This window comes from Parasteatoda tepidariorum, chromosome 4 (genome assembly GCF_043381705.1).
Source record: "Parasteatoda tepidariorum isolate YZ-2023 chromosome 4, CAS_Ptep_4.0, whole genome shotgun sequence".
In the NCBI taxonomy this organism is placed as follows: Eukaryota; Metazoa; Arthropoda; class Arachnida; order Araneae; family Theridiidae; genus Parasteatoda; species Parasteatoda tepidariorum.
Window position 1 is genome coordinate 24,298,606 of NC_092207.1, and position 17,523 is coordinate 24,316,128.

Genomic DNA, 17,523 nt, shown 5'->3' on the forward strand with positions numbered 1-17,523 from the left:
TTTTTTTCCTTGCCAACTTTCGTTGGTCGATATTTTAGTGAAGAGTTAGTGTAAGATGGTTGAGATTTGCGGCAGTGTAAGTCTCGAAGTGACTTGTTTTCTTCACCAGAGTTGAGAATACGATAATAAATTTAGCGGATCTCTTAAATAATCATGAAATTCCGAATTGATCTCTCTTGTCAGATATTTTGCTGAGATAACGGTATTTTGCTGTCAACAACAAAATTTTATTTGGCTATTATATTCTTATTACTAATGTTTTAGTACATTAATAATTGTTGTATATACTCGATTAAATACTCGATTATCGGTGCAGCGAACATTTTGAAAGAGACATGCATTTTAAATTTTTTTTCCTTGCCAACTTTCGTTGGTCGATATTTTAGTGAAGAGTTAGTGTAAGATGGTTGAGATTTGCGGCAGTGTAAGTCTCGAAGTGACTTGTTTTCTTCACCAGAGTTGAGAATACGATAATAAATTTAGCGGATCTCTTAAATAATCAGGAAATTCAGAATTGTCAGATATTTTGCTGAGATAACGGTATCTTGCTGTCAACAACAAAATTTTATTTTACTATTTTATTCTTATTACTCTTGTTCTAGTACATTAATAATTATTTTATAATCTCAAGTTCTTAAGTTTTATTTCATTTGAAAGGTAATGCATTTTATTTCTTAAAAAGAACTTCAAGAGATGCAATTTTTTTGAAAAAAATTATTTTTTCGCTAACTATAAATGAAATTTGTTTAAAAAAAATTGTGGTTAGTGACAGAACTAAAAAATGCACACATCAAGGGACCAATTTGAAACATTAGATATTTTGGTGACAAGCCTAGTGTCAAAATAAAGTATTATTTCGTGAGGTATTGAATATTTTTTCTATTGCTGTATTTTTTCTTACCTAAAAATTTAAATTTTTATTATTTTTCTGAAAATCTAAGAAAATTCTGAAATAGTTAACTGTAATTAGGCAATTTCTTTTTGGTTGCACCATTGGGCAATGTGCCCAGAATGCTCTTTTGTTAATTAGACATTGCAAATAACGTTTTTTTGCTTTAACGTGGCAACTAAGAAATGCAAAATGAAGAGTGAGCTACCCTCCAAAAACACAATCACCTTAAATAAATTTAGCTCTAATAAACAGATTTTCAAGGTTAGTTGAAATGTTTTGAAAGATTAACCTTTAATTAATGCTAACTATTATTTATGATACGAAATCAGAATAAAATTCTTCCTTTTGCTGAATAATCATAGCTTTTATTCGAGAGTTAGGAATCTTTGACTATAAAAATAATAAGAGGTTGATGCAAACTAGTAAATATGGTTTCGAAAGTTAAATCTGGAGAGCGTTCGAAAACTTGGGCCTGTACCCATGCCTTGGAAACTTTCAGTTGAATTGAAGTTTTTGTGCTCAGTTATAAAACTATTTATCTAAATGTGCAAAAAATAATTGTAATGTTTATTTGTTATTTTTTTATTATTTTGGTTAATAACTGCTGAAAAGAATTTGGATAGTAAGTTCTAATTTTCGTTAAAATTATTTTACACTATGTAATTTTCAAAACAAAAAATGTGAATAAAATCCGTCGAAAATTGAATATAATGATTTTTATTTGGAAATATTATGACTCAGATGCATTAGACCAGCTATGCTCGAATTTTATCATTTACAATTTTAATAATATATTTTAAAATGATGTAAAAAGTTATGTAATTTTTTGCTATTATTTTTCGATGTTCGATAGTTAAAAAAAATAATTAAAAAGTATTAAAAAATTGCCAACATTTTTTGATTATTGTTGTATAGATGGGGGATATTATTGAGACCATGTTTTCCAGATAGTGGCTAACTTCTCCCTATTTTTGGGGTAAAAAATTTAAGTGCGTCGAAAAAAAGACATGCTTATTAAGAGAAAATGCACTGTAACAATTGTATAAAAATATCTCTTGTGACGATTTGTAATGCAATTCTCAATTCTTATGATGTGAAATATCTCCTCTTGCATTTGTGATCATCTGTTTTGTAACATCCTGTAGATGAAGTATTTTCAAAATGAAAGAAGCTACGGCATTTATCGCTTATAGTTTTCAAATGCAATTACTGTAAAATATTAATTCCACTATATTCAGGAACAAGTAACATCATTTATTAATGTTATTATTACATATGCATAACAAAACGGAAAATCCAAATTTGGTAGAAACCGGAGTTCATCTTCTTTTATTCATAAAACATCATAAAAGTCCAATAAAATAGAACCTTCAGTAGAAAAAGCAATATTTAGACCATGTAAGGTTAAAACAAAAACGTGTTAGCTTTGTGTAGTACTCCCTTGCTCTAAAAAAACACTGAAACATACTGATTTTGTTTTCATATAGGTTTTAATAGCATACTAACGAGAAAAAAAAGAAGAAATTAATCCTTCAATTTGACAAAGAAACTAAGGTCTGATAATGCACAAAAAATCAAACGGAAATTTAATGACTATTTGTGTTAAATATTCAAATTAATATGTTTATTTTTTAATATACGCCCTAACATTTGGACTTGCTTCAGCAGCATATTTGAATAAAACATTTTCTAAAATCAGAACAATTCAATTGAAATATAATTTTTCTTGCAGAGTTTTTGAACTTCAAGTCATATCTAAACAATAAAATATTGAAAAAAGAAATTTCTTTAGACCTAAAGTACTATATTTGAATTGCAAATGTAAATCTAAAAGAAATGTAAAAGTCGTAGATCCTACCACGTTACTTGGGGTACTTTTTTTTAAAAGGTAAGCTTATTTTTTCAAAAAGCTACTTGTATATGTTTTAAATGTTTCTGAAAGAATTATATATATAGATGGTTGAGATTTGCGGCAGTGTAAGTCTCGAAGTGACTTGTTTTCTTCACCAGAGTTGANTCAATTCAGGCATTTACAGGGCAGATTTGTTGGGCACTCTTCCAGGTGCACCATATCAGGTTTACCAACGTTGCTACCATAGTAAGGACAGATAGTACAGAGAATGAAGGAGCATCCATGCCTTGCCCGGGATTCGAACCCAGAACCATTCCGATGCAAGGCCAGTTCTCTGCTCCTATACAGTCCAGTCCGCTTGTTTTTAAATATCATTTGCGGGATATTAGCTTTTTTTTATTCGCAGAAATTCTAAAAAAACCATATTATCCTAAATAACTTTTAATCTAATTACCAGCGACTAATTAAGTTTTAATTTTATTATCACACTAAGATGCAATTAAAATCATTCAATTATCGTAATTATTTTAATATTTAATGCTATATATTAATGATTTGCGACTTTCTCTGAATAAATATATTTGTTTTCTGACGATTTCTCTTTTGAATAAATTATTTTAGATTATTTGCCCTCTAAGTTGCCACTGGACAATCAAATCTGATAAAAAAATATAATTCCAATAGTTTGGAGAAAGTTTGTTCACATTATTGTTGTTCTTAACTTCTGTATTTTTCAATATGGCTCGATATCAAAACTTTTTTTAAATTTTTATTTTATTTCCGATGCCCACCATTTCGTCAATTCAGCCATTTACAGGACATATTTGTTGGCCACTCTTTCAGGGGCACCATATTAGGTGGGCTAGTGTTGCTCCCACCGTAAGGACAGATAGTACAGAGAATAAAACACCATCCATGCCTTGCCCGGGATTCGAATCCAGAACCTTCCTGATGCAAGGCCAGCTTCTTGACCTCGCACTTTGGGACAAAAGGATGTAAGAAGGGTGATAATGCAAAAAGTTTTGATATTTTTTGTGAGAAAACAAAAACATCTATGAAATAATCTACGCCATCAAATTTAAAATCTTAACTAGGAGTGGAGCGATCTTCAAAAAATAATAAATTCAAAACCTACCTACGAGAGCTAACTGGATGATTTTCAATCCAGCCTTGATGATTGCTTTAGGAATTACAAAACTGACGTTTCTGATGTTCAAAAAGAGGTGCAGAAGGTAGGAAGGTATTTTATTTACGTCGCACTAGAGCTGCCCAATGGGCCATTGGCGACGGTCTGGGAAACATCCCCGAAGATGATCCGAAGACATACCATCACAATTTTGATCCTCTGCAGAGGGGATGGTTCCTCCGCTTTGGTAGCTCCACTAGCTGCACACGAAGTCGAGCACTTTACGGTAGAACAGTTTAACGAAGACTGCACACCCTCGGTTCCTATGTAGGCTGATCGAAGTGGTGACCCATCTGCTTACTGATCGCAGCCAGTGATGCTTGACTTCGGTGTTCTACTTACTGATTATGATAAGATTTACTGTGTTTCTGGCGTTATGGGAACACCAAAAAGCTCAGTCATTTTTTCCCGAAGTGTTTTGGTAATGATTTTTGTAAAATTAATAGTAAAATACACTAAAATATGGTTTCATAATGTGTGATAAAATTTTATAATGTGGTAAAACTTATTAATTTTATCATAATATATTAGAGCATGACTTAAAAACCATTTATTTGGTATAATTTGCTTTTCAGTTTTGCAATTTTTACTATATGTGTGATAATGTGGTATTAAGAATTATAATTTTGAATACCAGAGTTTCCGATTAACCGTTACCATATGAACGGAAAAAATTACCAAATGAATGGTTTAAGTTCCATATATTTTGATTTAACTAAGATTTTTTTTAAAAAAAAATCCCAGAAATATCATTTCCATAGAGTACTATAACTTTACCGATTTTTTTCCCTGTGAAGCAGGCAAAATTTCAGTATTTCGGAGTTTGATTGTTGAGTTACGCTTGGGGAGTCTCACTTATAAGTGCATGAACTTTAAAACAGGGAATAAAATAAATGAATAAAAAATAGAAAAATAATGGAAGGAAATAATGTATTTACAGGAAGTGAAAAATTCGTATACTCTTTGTCATAACTTTTACATAATTATAAGCAATCATATCATTTTTACATCACTACTCTTATTTGCCTTCAATATTTTTTACATCACTACTCCTATATGCCTTCAATATCCTTCGAGGGGACATGTACATGTAGTGTAGAAAATTTATTTATAAATTATCTTGTTAATGTTTTATGTAAACTATTAAATTCAAATTTGCACCCAAAAAAATTTATTATTTTTAAACAAAGAACTAAACCTTAGCAACATCTACCTTAAGACCAATTTTTTAATTAATTTATGCTAATGTTTTTTTTTGTTAAAATTTTTTTTCATTCTTTAGACAGAACCACATTCTAAAACTTTTTTTAATACGAATACTCATTGAAACATTTTGTTCAAAGTTAGTATTTAAAAAAGGAAAAAAAAGTGTTATGTTGTAGAAATATTATATATTAATGAAGAATGCCCCAAAATTTACGCTAGATTTGAACTAAATAGAAAATTAATTTAGTGCTGGCAACCAAAAAAAGAAAAAAAAACAGTTTAGACAGATGACAGTTTAGAGTAAGTAAAAATGCAACACTACAGTTAAGAACTGGGAAAAAAAACTGTGTTTTCTATTTACTTCAAATCTTGCCTAAATTTTGGGACTCCCTTTATAATAACGTTTACAATTTACCAAGTATTAGAACACTTTTTATGCAGTTCATATTTTAAAATTAAAATTTTTTATTTGATTTCATTTTTTCGGTGCTGAATTTCGATATGGGTGTACGATAAATATATTTATTTTGAATCAATTGTGATATGTTTCTTAAAATATAAAAGTTCAAAAACAAAAACCAAACATGAAGTCATTAGTCCAAAAACTAATATCATAAAAGCACCAATCAATTCCTGAAGAAGTAATGGTTTAATTTTGTCCTCGACAAATGTAGTATTGTTAAACGTGCCTAAGAATGATTTCAAAATTTCATCTTGTATAAATTTGTTGTACAAACCACTTTCAACGAGCCTGTATAAAATGTCATCCAATTTTTTTCTACAGCAGAAGTTCTTGTTCGTAGCTATTGCTATAAGCATTGCTCCCATCGAATCTTGCGAAATGTACATATCTGGTCTTAGTCTAAAATCTTTCTCCAAAACTGCTCTGAGATTTATCTGTGCACTTCCTGCATTCAAAGCCTGCCCATTTGGCAGAACGAGACTTGAGTTTAGGTTTAGCTGTGCCATCCAGTCGTTTCGGACGATTAACTCACCGAGTTTTTTTATGTGTACATCTTCAGAATTTAATAACATCCAAGCAGTAAGAGTTCCTTTCATGGTATAGCAATCAAATTTGCCATTGATAACAGCCTCAGATAATTGCCTGAAGCTTTTTATTAGTTCACCTTCTATTGGTAAAGTTAGAAAGGATAGCATGACTGCAGAATAAGAGCAAGATATCATAAATGCAAAGAGTAACCAAGTTGCCTGTATGATTCGATTATACCATGGTTTGTGTGCGATTTCTGAGGGCTGCTTTAAAATATTTCCCATTGTATTTAACCACAAATACATGTATGAGTTAGTTGACAGGAATATTCGAATTAAAAGAGGATATATGATTATAAAGGCAATGCAGATGATCCAGATGTTCAGCGAAAATGGCAGCAGAAACACGAAGCCTTTTGATATCATACCTGGTTTTTTCACTACAAAAGTTGTATCGGTGATTGCGTATGTCCTGCTGAAATCAACGGCTTTCATCCTTTCAGATGATTGTGAAATCAAAGACATTGCAATATCTGCTTCACCTCTGTGAACCATTCCGATCATTCCAGTCCAGTTGCCGTCTTTTTTTAAAGAACCCCATTCGAGATCGAGAGGAATGACCACGTCTGGTACTGCATGTAACGCATCTAATATTGCTTTTAGCATTCTACCTTCGTAACCAAGAAATTCTACTTCACCAGCTGAAGTTAAAGATAATTTTAAACTCCCGAATTCTACAACAGCAACTTTGAGAAACTCTCGAACTGCCATTTTTATTAAACACTTCTTAATCTTCTTTTAAAGAACAGGAAGTTACTAGAAGACTATTCAGAACAGAAACAAAAAAAATATGAACAGATACTCAGAATTTAACAACAAGAAATAGTCAGAATAAAATAGCTTCTGGTGAATTGTCCCAAAATTGCTCTGCTTCCTAAATTTGCTTAATTGTTTCATATTATTTGAATCACGTTTCAAATTCCATTAAGACTGATCATTCATACTTTCATGATGAGCTTTTAGAATAGATAATTACAACAACAATGCATCGTTATTAATCGATAAAATGGTGTACGTGCAATAGTAATGAGTTTAGTAACTTTTGTGAATGTATACTAATTTTGTCATGTTCTCAGTCTTACAAAACTCGCAATTTAAGTTGAAATTGTCATTCGTGAGCTTGTTATTTTGTAACTGAAAGCTGAAGTTTAAAGCATTTAAATTAGAAGTGATCACGATTTTCGTATTTAGTTCAGATTACTTAAAATAAGAATCTAAAATATAGTCGGGTAGTTAGATATAAGTATGTAGTATTTCAATGTAATTACAATGATTGAAGTTTCATTTTTATTTCTAGGCCTGGATTTCAATGATATTTTTTCTATTTCTTAACTTGTTATTTTCAGAATTTGTTATTTTCAAATATTTTTTCCTAAACATATTAAAATATTGCATAAAGATAAAAATTAATAGTAAATAAAACGGATATGATGCAACTATTATGTAATTACGTGTGTATGCCTGTTTCTTTTAAATAATATTTAATTGCCTTTTTTAGAATGATACAGTCATAAATTTAAAGAATAATTTCCTCTTAAAATGTATGGAACACAGAACATGCAATCATTTCTCAAAAGTGTCCACGCACTTTATAAGAATTACACTAGATTTTATTATGTAATTCTAAATTTATTGGAAAAAAGGTCGTAAATAAAATAATTTAAAACTTGATTAATCTTAAATTTGAACAAAAAGATTTGAAAATGTTGTTAACATAAGGTGAAAATGTTATTTCAAAAGCTTATGCTTTTATAAATTTATATTAAAATTTTTGTCGAGAAAATCAGAAAATAATTTTGCCTAATAAAAAGAACACATTTAAAAATATAAAGCTTATTGAGATATTTTAATAGAATTATAATTTTTCTGGTAAACGTATTATCAGATCTTAACATAGAACAAAATGGAAATACAGTTACCATATGACTTGGTTGTACTTTTAATGTTTAAAATAAATTTGAAGTTAAAGAAATGTGTACTGAAATGAACTTAATATGGGTAAGAACCTGATTTTAATTTATCTTCAAATCTATTATTATTCGTTTTGGATAATATATATAAACTGTAAAAAGAAAAATTTCGAAAACAATATTATTGTGAAGCAGTAATTATTATTGTGACAGTAAATCAAACGTTGAAAGTAGCGTAGATTAATGTTTGTACGCTGTAAAAAATTCCCGATAAAATCACTGTAAAAAGTACTGCAACCTGAGTGTCGGTACTTTTCACCGCAGAATCCATTTTTATCGTAAAATTTTGCGGAATAAAAGAAAAAAAAATTGATAATCGTAATTTTTACAGTATTATTTATTGTACAATCACGGAAACACTATAATTTAATAAATATCACTGTGATAATTACAGTACAAAATTTTACGGTAAATTGGACTCAAGGGGCCGGTGCTTTTTGCTGTAATATCATCCGTATTTTTTCACAATGTGAAGAATGATGTCAACTTTCAGTCAGTTTTAAAAACATTACGATGATTTGAAGCAATGCACACTGAAACCCGTGTCGTTACAGGGTTAACTTGCTGACTTGTTTATGTTCCTTGGTCTCAATTCTTGGTGGGGTTTGATTCGATGTACACTTGTACTTTATTCATTTTTTCCATAGTATATTTTTGCTCTATATTTTTTAATTTGCGTTTTACTGTAATTTTTTGAAGGTAAATTTCTCTTCAATTTTTTAATATTTTATTGTAACTATATAAATTCGCAAATTTTGAATTTACAGTAAAATGTACAGATTTCCTGAATACCTGTATTTTCTCAGTAAATTTTAATTTACTCCCATAATAAGTTTATTTCTAATTTATTCCTATTTAATTTATTCCTACAATATGAATAAGTTAAATAGTGTCAAATATGTGAAGTAAAGAGTTTTATAAATAAAAAAAATAGTGCATGGAGTCTCTCCACGCGGAAGAAGTTAAACTTCGCAACCTGTGACGTTAATAGTAGAATCAGCAGTCGTAGAAGGATCACGAGTTCTATTCAACGACTCTTTTTCCTGCTGCTTCCGTGCTCTGTAATCACGGTAATATTGTGCATTTTTCCCTCGTGGACCTCTAACCAGTGGAAGTGCTTGTGGTTGCCTCATTGTCTCGCCCTGGAAAATGTATTTGTATTAATAATGTATGTGAATGTGTCATAATGTAATTTCAGAAGAGAAAACCNTGTTTTGAATTCTTAGAATTTTGTGCATTTGCAATGTACCTAAGTTAGTAGTGAGCGAAGCGAGCTTGGTTTGCGAAGCAAATCATATAAGATTGCGTAGCAATTTTCGGGGGTTGGCGATCGTTAGGGAGCAGGGGGCGCAGCCCACTAGTTTAATTTATTCCTATAATATGAATAAGTTGAATTGTCTGGAATGTGTGAAGTAAAAAGTTTTATAAATAAAAAACGAATATTCTAGCACTCAGGAAATCTTTTTTATCTAACTGAGAAATTGATTATTTTTATTTAATGGGCTTCAGTTTTCCAGAAACAAATTTTATTTAGAAAACAATTTTAAACATCATTTGCTGACTCAAAAATATTTGATCATTATCATAGCTGTAAAATCTTGTTTAAAGTAAAATCAGAAAACATTATAAGCACATAAAATTCTCCTAAACATTTAAATTTCATTAAACTCGATTATTAGATTTTCTTTAAAAATTGATAATGCTTTATTTGATAAAGACAAGCAGAGTACATTTATCAAAAACATAGAAATCAAAGCATTTTTAACCTGTTTTTTTAAATCCTTATTTACAATGTTTCATTTCGAAACAAACATTCTGTCGGGAGTTCGTAAACTAAATCGATGAAAACTAAATCATGATCTTATTAAGACTCAAAGACTTCAACTATATCGCATGACTAAAGCTTTTTGTTCAATCTAATCACGGCAATTGGTTCCCGTTGCTCCTAATCATGCTTCCTCTTGGGAAATTAAACGATAAATATTACTCAGTCTAAGGATTTTGCACAGAGTTGATCAAGTATTTAGTAGATATATTGTTGCACAGATTGTCGTCGAATTTTCTTTTGAATCTGAATTCAATTAGGAAGAGAAAAATACTATTTATTTAACTAAGTGTTATTTCCTTCAAATTGGAGTAAATTGCTGATTTAGGATGATTGTGTTTTTGGTATATACTGCAGGGAAAACTCTTAATTTTTATTTTTTTGTGATATAAATTGATGCAATATATAAAATTTACTTCAATAAAAAGCTTTATGTGTGAATAAATCACTATGTTCCTTTTACTAAAAATACAAGTTGAGTTATTAAATAGGCTTTAGTAATAAAATATCAGTTGTTTACAGCAGGGAATAAAAAGTGTCTTTTCATTTATTTATTATATTAAAAGTGACTAGGCATACGCGACTAATAACGATCTAACTATTAACGCTATTAGTTAGTTCAACTATGCTAAATAGATATAAATAGTTATCACATAGTCACTTTTAAGTAGAAAATGATACTTCACTAATGTTAAAGATTGAGCCACTGCTGCTCAGGGGATAGATCATTCGCCTACCAAAAAGGTGACCCAGGTTCGAGTCTCAGCTGTTATTGGTTGATACGAAATCTGCTCCCGGTTCTCACAGATCAATATGCTGATGTACATTACCATAGTGGTAGACAAATCATGATTTAGAATCCTCTTGACAGTGGGCTAATCTTAAAATGTTTTCGTGGTTTTCCTCTCCACGTAGCACAAATGAGGGTTAGTTCCATCAGAAAATCCCCAAGGAAGGCTAGGTTTATCTCAATACTTAATCCGAAAGTTCCTTTGTCTTCTGAGTTGGATTGAAAAATTGCAAAGCTACAGAGTTGAACTTTGATAGTCGTAAGCTTGGAATTCGGACTACTGTTCAACACTGGTTATAAAATGTTAAAAATTGAAAAAAAGAAGAAAAATTCAGGCACTTAATTTAATTTTTTTCTAAGTGTTTCTACTAATAATACTTTAATGAACATTCTTTACCTTTTAAAGGTAAAATTTATTTAAAAGTCACTTAATTTGCACTTTTTTTTAGATTAGTAAGACTAAATTGATAAACAGAGGATCTAATAGTAAAGAATAACATACGATAGATATAACAGATATTGTATTATACTTTATATAATATTTACATTAATACGAAACGATTTACTTTATGCTGTATAAAATCGAAACAATGTAAACTAAGAACAAATAATATTATATTAACATACTTCGATCGTTTCGGTGTTTTAGTGAAGAACATTTTTTACAAACACGCACAAACTTTTTTATAAAACACAGTGTCGAAATACAGAATTCATTCACACATTCCGTGCTTTGACACTTAAGAATACATTTATCATAGAACGATACTTTCATTATAGAATGGAAAGGATGGATTATGTGACATTATTTTTTTCTCTTTTCATATTGATTGACTCCATTTATTGTACCGCAGAATGTTTTAAATACTTTTTGTATGGAAAAAAGATATTAGATCAAATTGAGTTACAGATACCCAAATTTTTTTTAAAAAAATCGATCAATAGAGAAATAAAAAAAAACCTGCATGACAATGTTTGCAGATACATTCATAACTGATAGGTGATAATAAATTATATTATTTTGTCTTTGAGGAATAATGCTATATTAATCTATCATTACCTTCAGCGACTAGTTTTTTTTTATTTATCTTGTTCTCAAAAATCAACGTCAAGAACAATATAAAAAGAATTATAAAAAGTAAACGATTCAGTAATTATTAAATACAAAAATACTTTCACAAATCAGTTAAGTGTTCCTCTAGTAGTAGTAAGGTTAACTTATTATTGGTCGATGAGTTAAGCATTTTCTGTTTTAATATTTAATATAATTTCCTAAATTCACTCAAAATTATCGCTTGCTTATTTGCTTCATTTCACCGGGATACCTGCAAGTGACGTAATGTGAGTATCTCAATCCTGATTGGTTTTTGAAACATGGCATTTGCTTACGGTCGCAACTGTTCTTTCCATACTATTTCGTAAAGTATCACTTCTCTTAAGTGTCACATTCTATATTCTTTCACAAACTTTGTTAGGCCTTTCACTATATCTGAGATATAGTGAACACTATACATATAAAGTTCACACAAAAACAGGCAGGAAGTCATGTAGAACATAAACAAACTAATTACATGTCGAAGCTGCCAGCTACACAAAACACAAATGTATCCCGGTTACTATAAAATACATAAACAAATAATAAATCTAAGCTAAATTACCATCTCGTGGTGGACTGATCGTAAAGATACGGTTCCTAGTAGAACACCGAAGTCAAGCATCACTGACTGCTGTCAGTGAGCGGGTGGGTGACCACTTTAATCAGCCTGCGTAGGGACCGAGGGTGCGTGATATTGGCTCTCGTTAAACTGTTCTACTGTAAAGTGCTGAAATTCGCTTGCTGGTCGTCGGGCTACCAAAGCAAGGGAGCCATCCCCTCTGCAGAGGATCAAAGTTGCGATGGCATGTCATCGCCAGGGATGTTTCCGACACCATCGCCTATAGCATAGCCCATTGTGCAACTCTAGTGCAACTTAAATAAAGTGCCTACCTACATACCTAAGCTAAGCAAAAGACGTAGACGGGAAATAATTTTATTTTAATAAATTCGATGTGCGATACGGTGTTGTGTTGAATAAACTACACGTTAATTAACGTTCTAACCTATGTGGAGCTCGATTTTAACACGCGATCTTGTTCATAAACTTTCAGCTGGCGCTGAGTTCACGTGTCTAGGTATCAGTGATCGTCTTCTTCTTGGGTTGAAAATACCAAATTTTAAAAAAGTCTTGAATTTTTTTTCTTAAGGAAAATGATTGCTTAAAAAATAATAAAGAAGATCAAAAAACACTTTTTAGCTCTTGAAGTAGCTGTTTTCAATCTTTTGAGTTTGAGGGCCTAAACAGTGATTGCAGAAAAACATGTGGAACCCACAGATCTTAACATTATAGGTGAAAAAAAATTCAACTATGGGAGAAGAAGAATCAAAGTTATTTTTAGTGCAAGTTCTTGAGTTTTTCTTAAAATTCTATTGAAAAGCAAAATTAATTGTCATTCGCAAAACTAAGAAAGTAAAATATTTTTACATTATGGCCAATGCTTAAAAAGAACTTTTTAATAAAATTTTCCTGATGGATGATACAAAGAAAAACCAGCATTTTAGTATTTCATCACGCTTTAGCACTACATTTAAATGATGTTAGAAAATCCTGTTACCTTCCACTTATTCATATAAAAAGTGAAATATAGTGCTTCTTATAACAAGTATAACTTAAAGTAAATCACATTTAATTATATGTATTTTGCTCCTAGCTATTAATTTATTTCCCTATTGAATTTAATGCAGAATTGCATGCTTGTCATGCACAATTAATCCGTTTAAATGATAGAGAACTATTGCAGTGTATGCAAAAACTATAGCTACAACATGTTAAAATGTTAATGAACAAAAAATAAAATCTTGTTTGTTTGCTAGTGAAAATAAAACGGAGTTGTAAAATTATCATTAATAACACTCACAAATTTCAACTAATAAAACAGGTTTTGGTATTTTATTCACGGCCCTCCTCAATAGTGCTTCGTCAAATTTCGATTATGTTTTTGTCGTTTCTTCGCTTAAACAGTTATTTGCGATCACTATTGTGCATACATTTTTGATAAGGTTTTCAAAAAAAAAGTTATAATGCCTGTCATTACAGAACACCCTGCATAGTTGATGCAATATTAAAAACTTATTCTTAAATGGTACGAAGTATTTTTAAGCAGCTTAGAATTAATATTTTAAGCTAATAACAGAAGGAACTAAACCACTAAATGTAAAATGACCAGTGACGCAAAAGTTCTTATCTAGATTTTACGAACTATTAAAAATAAACTTATCATTCCTTATTAATAATGACTGTATATTGAAACATATAAATCCTTAAAAGTATACATTCACCTGCTAATCAGATACAATGCAAGGCAGTAAAAGAGGTAGGGCAAGATTTTAGCTCAAAATGTACGAGTATCTTGAACATGCTTGAAGCATTCTAAAATATTAAGATAACGACGATAAATTTGCGAGAATCTTTTGGAGCGAACAAACTGATTCAGTCGAGTAGATTGTAATGACTTTTTAAATTTTAATTTGAGTTTCTGAGCTTACTAATCACTGTTATCTTTTAGGCCAAATAGATATTGATTTTGGGAAGCAATTATTCTGATACAGAGCTGATACTATGTAAGTGTAAGTTTCCTGAATAAATACTTACGCCATTTTCTAAGATGATAATATGATTATGAAAATATAAATAATGAATTTTTTGTTAATATGTTTTGAGGTAGTCAGTCAGAGTTGTTAGTTAATCGATAGTTAATGATCGAATAGAGTTAAAATTTTTGCGTTTATTTTCTGCTAGATAAAATTTGTTATTTGATTAAAACATACGAAAAAAGTGAAGATCTATAAAGAGTTAAATAAAATTGATTTTCTCCATCTAAAATTTTTAATTTTTTAAGCAATTACTAGAATATTCTTAAATTTAAAAAGCGTATTATCATGATCCTTTGTACACTGGTGGACAAAATTAAGAGGTGGAAGACATTTTCCCTAATATCTCAAAATATATTGAATATAAATAAATGAAATTTGGTATGGATATAGCTTATTCCATGATAATAAAGTATGCAACACAAAAATGAAAGCGCCATTCACAGGCAAGACCTATTGCCAATAAATCCAATGTAATCTGAACTTAAGGATAAAAGATGACAATAAAAGTGAGGCTTGTACAGTGTGTGTTGCCTCTAGTATGGTGTATGGTCGCCCCTGACAGACAGACAGCATGCACAACGAGTATGCATGCTGTTAATAAGGGAGTTAAGGAGGACTCGTGGAAGACCCTCCCATTCTTCCCCCAGAGCAATTCTTAACTTCAGAATGGTTCTGGGGGGAGGTTGGCGCAATGCAATAGCTCTCCCAAGAGCATCGTAAGCATGTTCAATAGGATTCAGGTCAGGGGATTTGGCTGGCCAATCCATTCGTTGAATATCCTCGCTTTCCAAATACTCATCAACCATGAGAGCCCTATGTGATCACGTATTGTCGTCCATAAAAATGAACTCAGAGCCAACAGCGCCCCTGAAAAGGCGCACATAGGGCTCTAGGACCTCCTGCCTGTATCTCTAGATATTCACGGAACCATTGCCAAACACATGGAGCGGTATGAGGGTATCTTGCATGATCCCTGCCCAAACCATGAGTCCTTCATCAGCATAATGGTCCCTTTCGATAATGTTGCTGGGATGGTATCGGGTTCCAGGTTCCCTCCATATCAATAACCGCCCAGAATCAGGTTGTAGACTGAATCTGGACTCATACGTGAAGAGAACATTAGTCCATTGAAGCTGTGTCCAATTCTGATGTTGTCTTAATTTTGTCCACCAGTGTATAATACAGCAGTTCCAACTTGGAAAACGGAAATGTTTTGAGTGTAATTTTCTTGTAACTGACTAAGACCACTTGTTCCTCTGTGTTAGGATTGTACAGGAAATTAAACACAGAAAACACGGTGACAAGGTTAAACAAGTGGTTTCCCTACTAAGAGATTATTTGGTTCAATTAAACAAGAATTGGCTCCTTATCGTAACTTGCATGAATAAATAAGTAAAATAAACAAATAAATAAATAAAATAAATAAATAAATAAAATAAGTAAATAAAGGAAATAAACAACACAAGTAAATAAATAAGAAATTAAATTAATAAAAATTAAATTAAGCAAATAAATAAAAATGAAATAAATTAATTAAATAAATTTATTAATTAAATGAATGAATGTTGTTGCCGTTGGAATTTAAAGCAGAGGGGGTAAAATTTTTCTTGCTTTCCAGTGGCGCCATCTATATCCAAGAATTCGACTTCTGTCACACCCATACGTCTCACCCGTTTATAAGGGGGACACATTCATACAACTCTTCATTCGTCTGCGGATCGTAATTTTGACCTGAACCATGGAACGATCAGTTTCCAATTCAGTAAACCAAGAGATATAATTTGCTATGGGAACATGGAGGACTTGGTGATCCGATAGATTTGACGTGCACCATTCACTACAAGGGAAGTCTTCGGCCGGCTGGATTCAAACTCCCGCTCTCAAGAACAGGAGTCTCGCTCCCTGCCAACCAGGCTATTCCGGCCCTGAATAAATGAATAAATAAATATATTAAAAAAATTTATCCATTTATTTAATTTATTTAATAGATGAATAAATTATCTATTTATTTAATGGATAAATGAATTATCTATTTACTTAAATATACTTAAAAAAAATCTGTATTACAGTATCCAGGAAACTCTTCGAATTTTATCCTCCTGAAGAATCTATGAACAAAGAAAATGTGCAAGCTGAGACTAGCAAAACTAACGGCTGAACAAAAATTGGCAACATAAGTTGATTGATGCAAGATTGATATGGGAATGAAGAAAATATTATAAAGCTGTAAAACACTGGAATAATCTATGCCAAAACGTTTGAAATTGGCTCTAAAATTGAACGAAAGGTATATTATCAAATAATAAAGAACAAAATATCTTAACATTTTTAATTAACAATTGTGTTTCGAAATGCGTGTTATATTCAATTAATAAATTTTGTACTGTGTGGCAGTTGTATAAGATAAAGTTAAAAGCTTCTCTCGGTAATTCTTTCAGCCCACCATCGGCTTCAAAAGAAATTTTTTTAATTACACATTAACTTATGCATCCAAAAGAAGGTCAAGATATGCTTTTTTTTCAACAATTAATTATTAAAAATTAAAGAAAAGTTATAAAAAAATTCAAAAGAATTTTTGTGAACGAGATTTTGTTTAAACAAGTTAAATAAATTTTTAAATCTATAAGGTAGTTTTTATTAATAATTTTCGTTGCATGGTTTATTAATCAACTTTGACCTTCACAACCTTACACTTTTTTTAATAATAATGATAAAAAAATACGGTAAAATTACAGTACTATATGTTAAGGTTATTTTTGGTAATACATCCATAATTTTGGTATTAAAAACCAAAATATACGGTATTTAAACTATTCATTTGGTACTCTTCCCTTTCATATGGCACCGGTTTATCGAAAATTCTTGTTTTCAAAATTATAGTTCTTATTACTACACATTCAATAAAAAATACAAAATGGAAAAGTAAATTTAAAACTCATTAACTCTTGAATTGTTTTATATGCCGTCATGGAAAAAAGTTCCAATTAAGGAAGTGTTTTTTCTTAATTAAATGAATACTTTCTTCTATTAGCTACTACTTGATTTTTAAAAAAAATTAAAT

At 30.6% G+C, this 17,523-nt stretch overlaps 1 protein-coding gene across 1 annotated transcript; it reads right to left on the reverse strand.

Annotated features, from left to right (window-relative positions):
• Nucleotides 1-5,658: 5,658 nt before the first annotated feature.
• Nucleotides 5,659-6,897, reverse strand: LOC122269137 (probable glutamate receptor). The gene has a single exon (XM_043040843.2). The coding sequence runs from the start codon at nt 6,895-6,897 to the stop codon at nt 5,659-5,661; it is 1,239 nt and encodes a 412-aa protein (XP_042896777.2).
• Between the last annotated feature and the right edge of the window lie 10,626 nt (nt 6,898-17,523).

What these genes read in the sequence shown, in the direction of transcription:
- LOC122269137 (XM_043040843.2), bottom strand. Translation starts at nt 6,897, where the DNA reads ATGGCAGTTCGAGAGTTTCTCAAAGTTGCTGTTGTAGAATTCGGGAGT.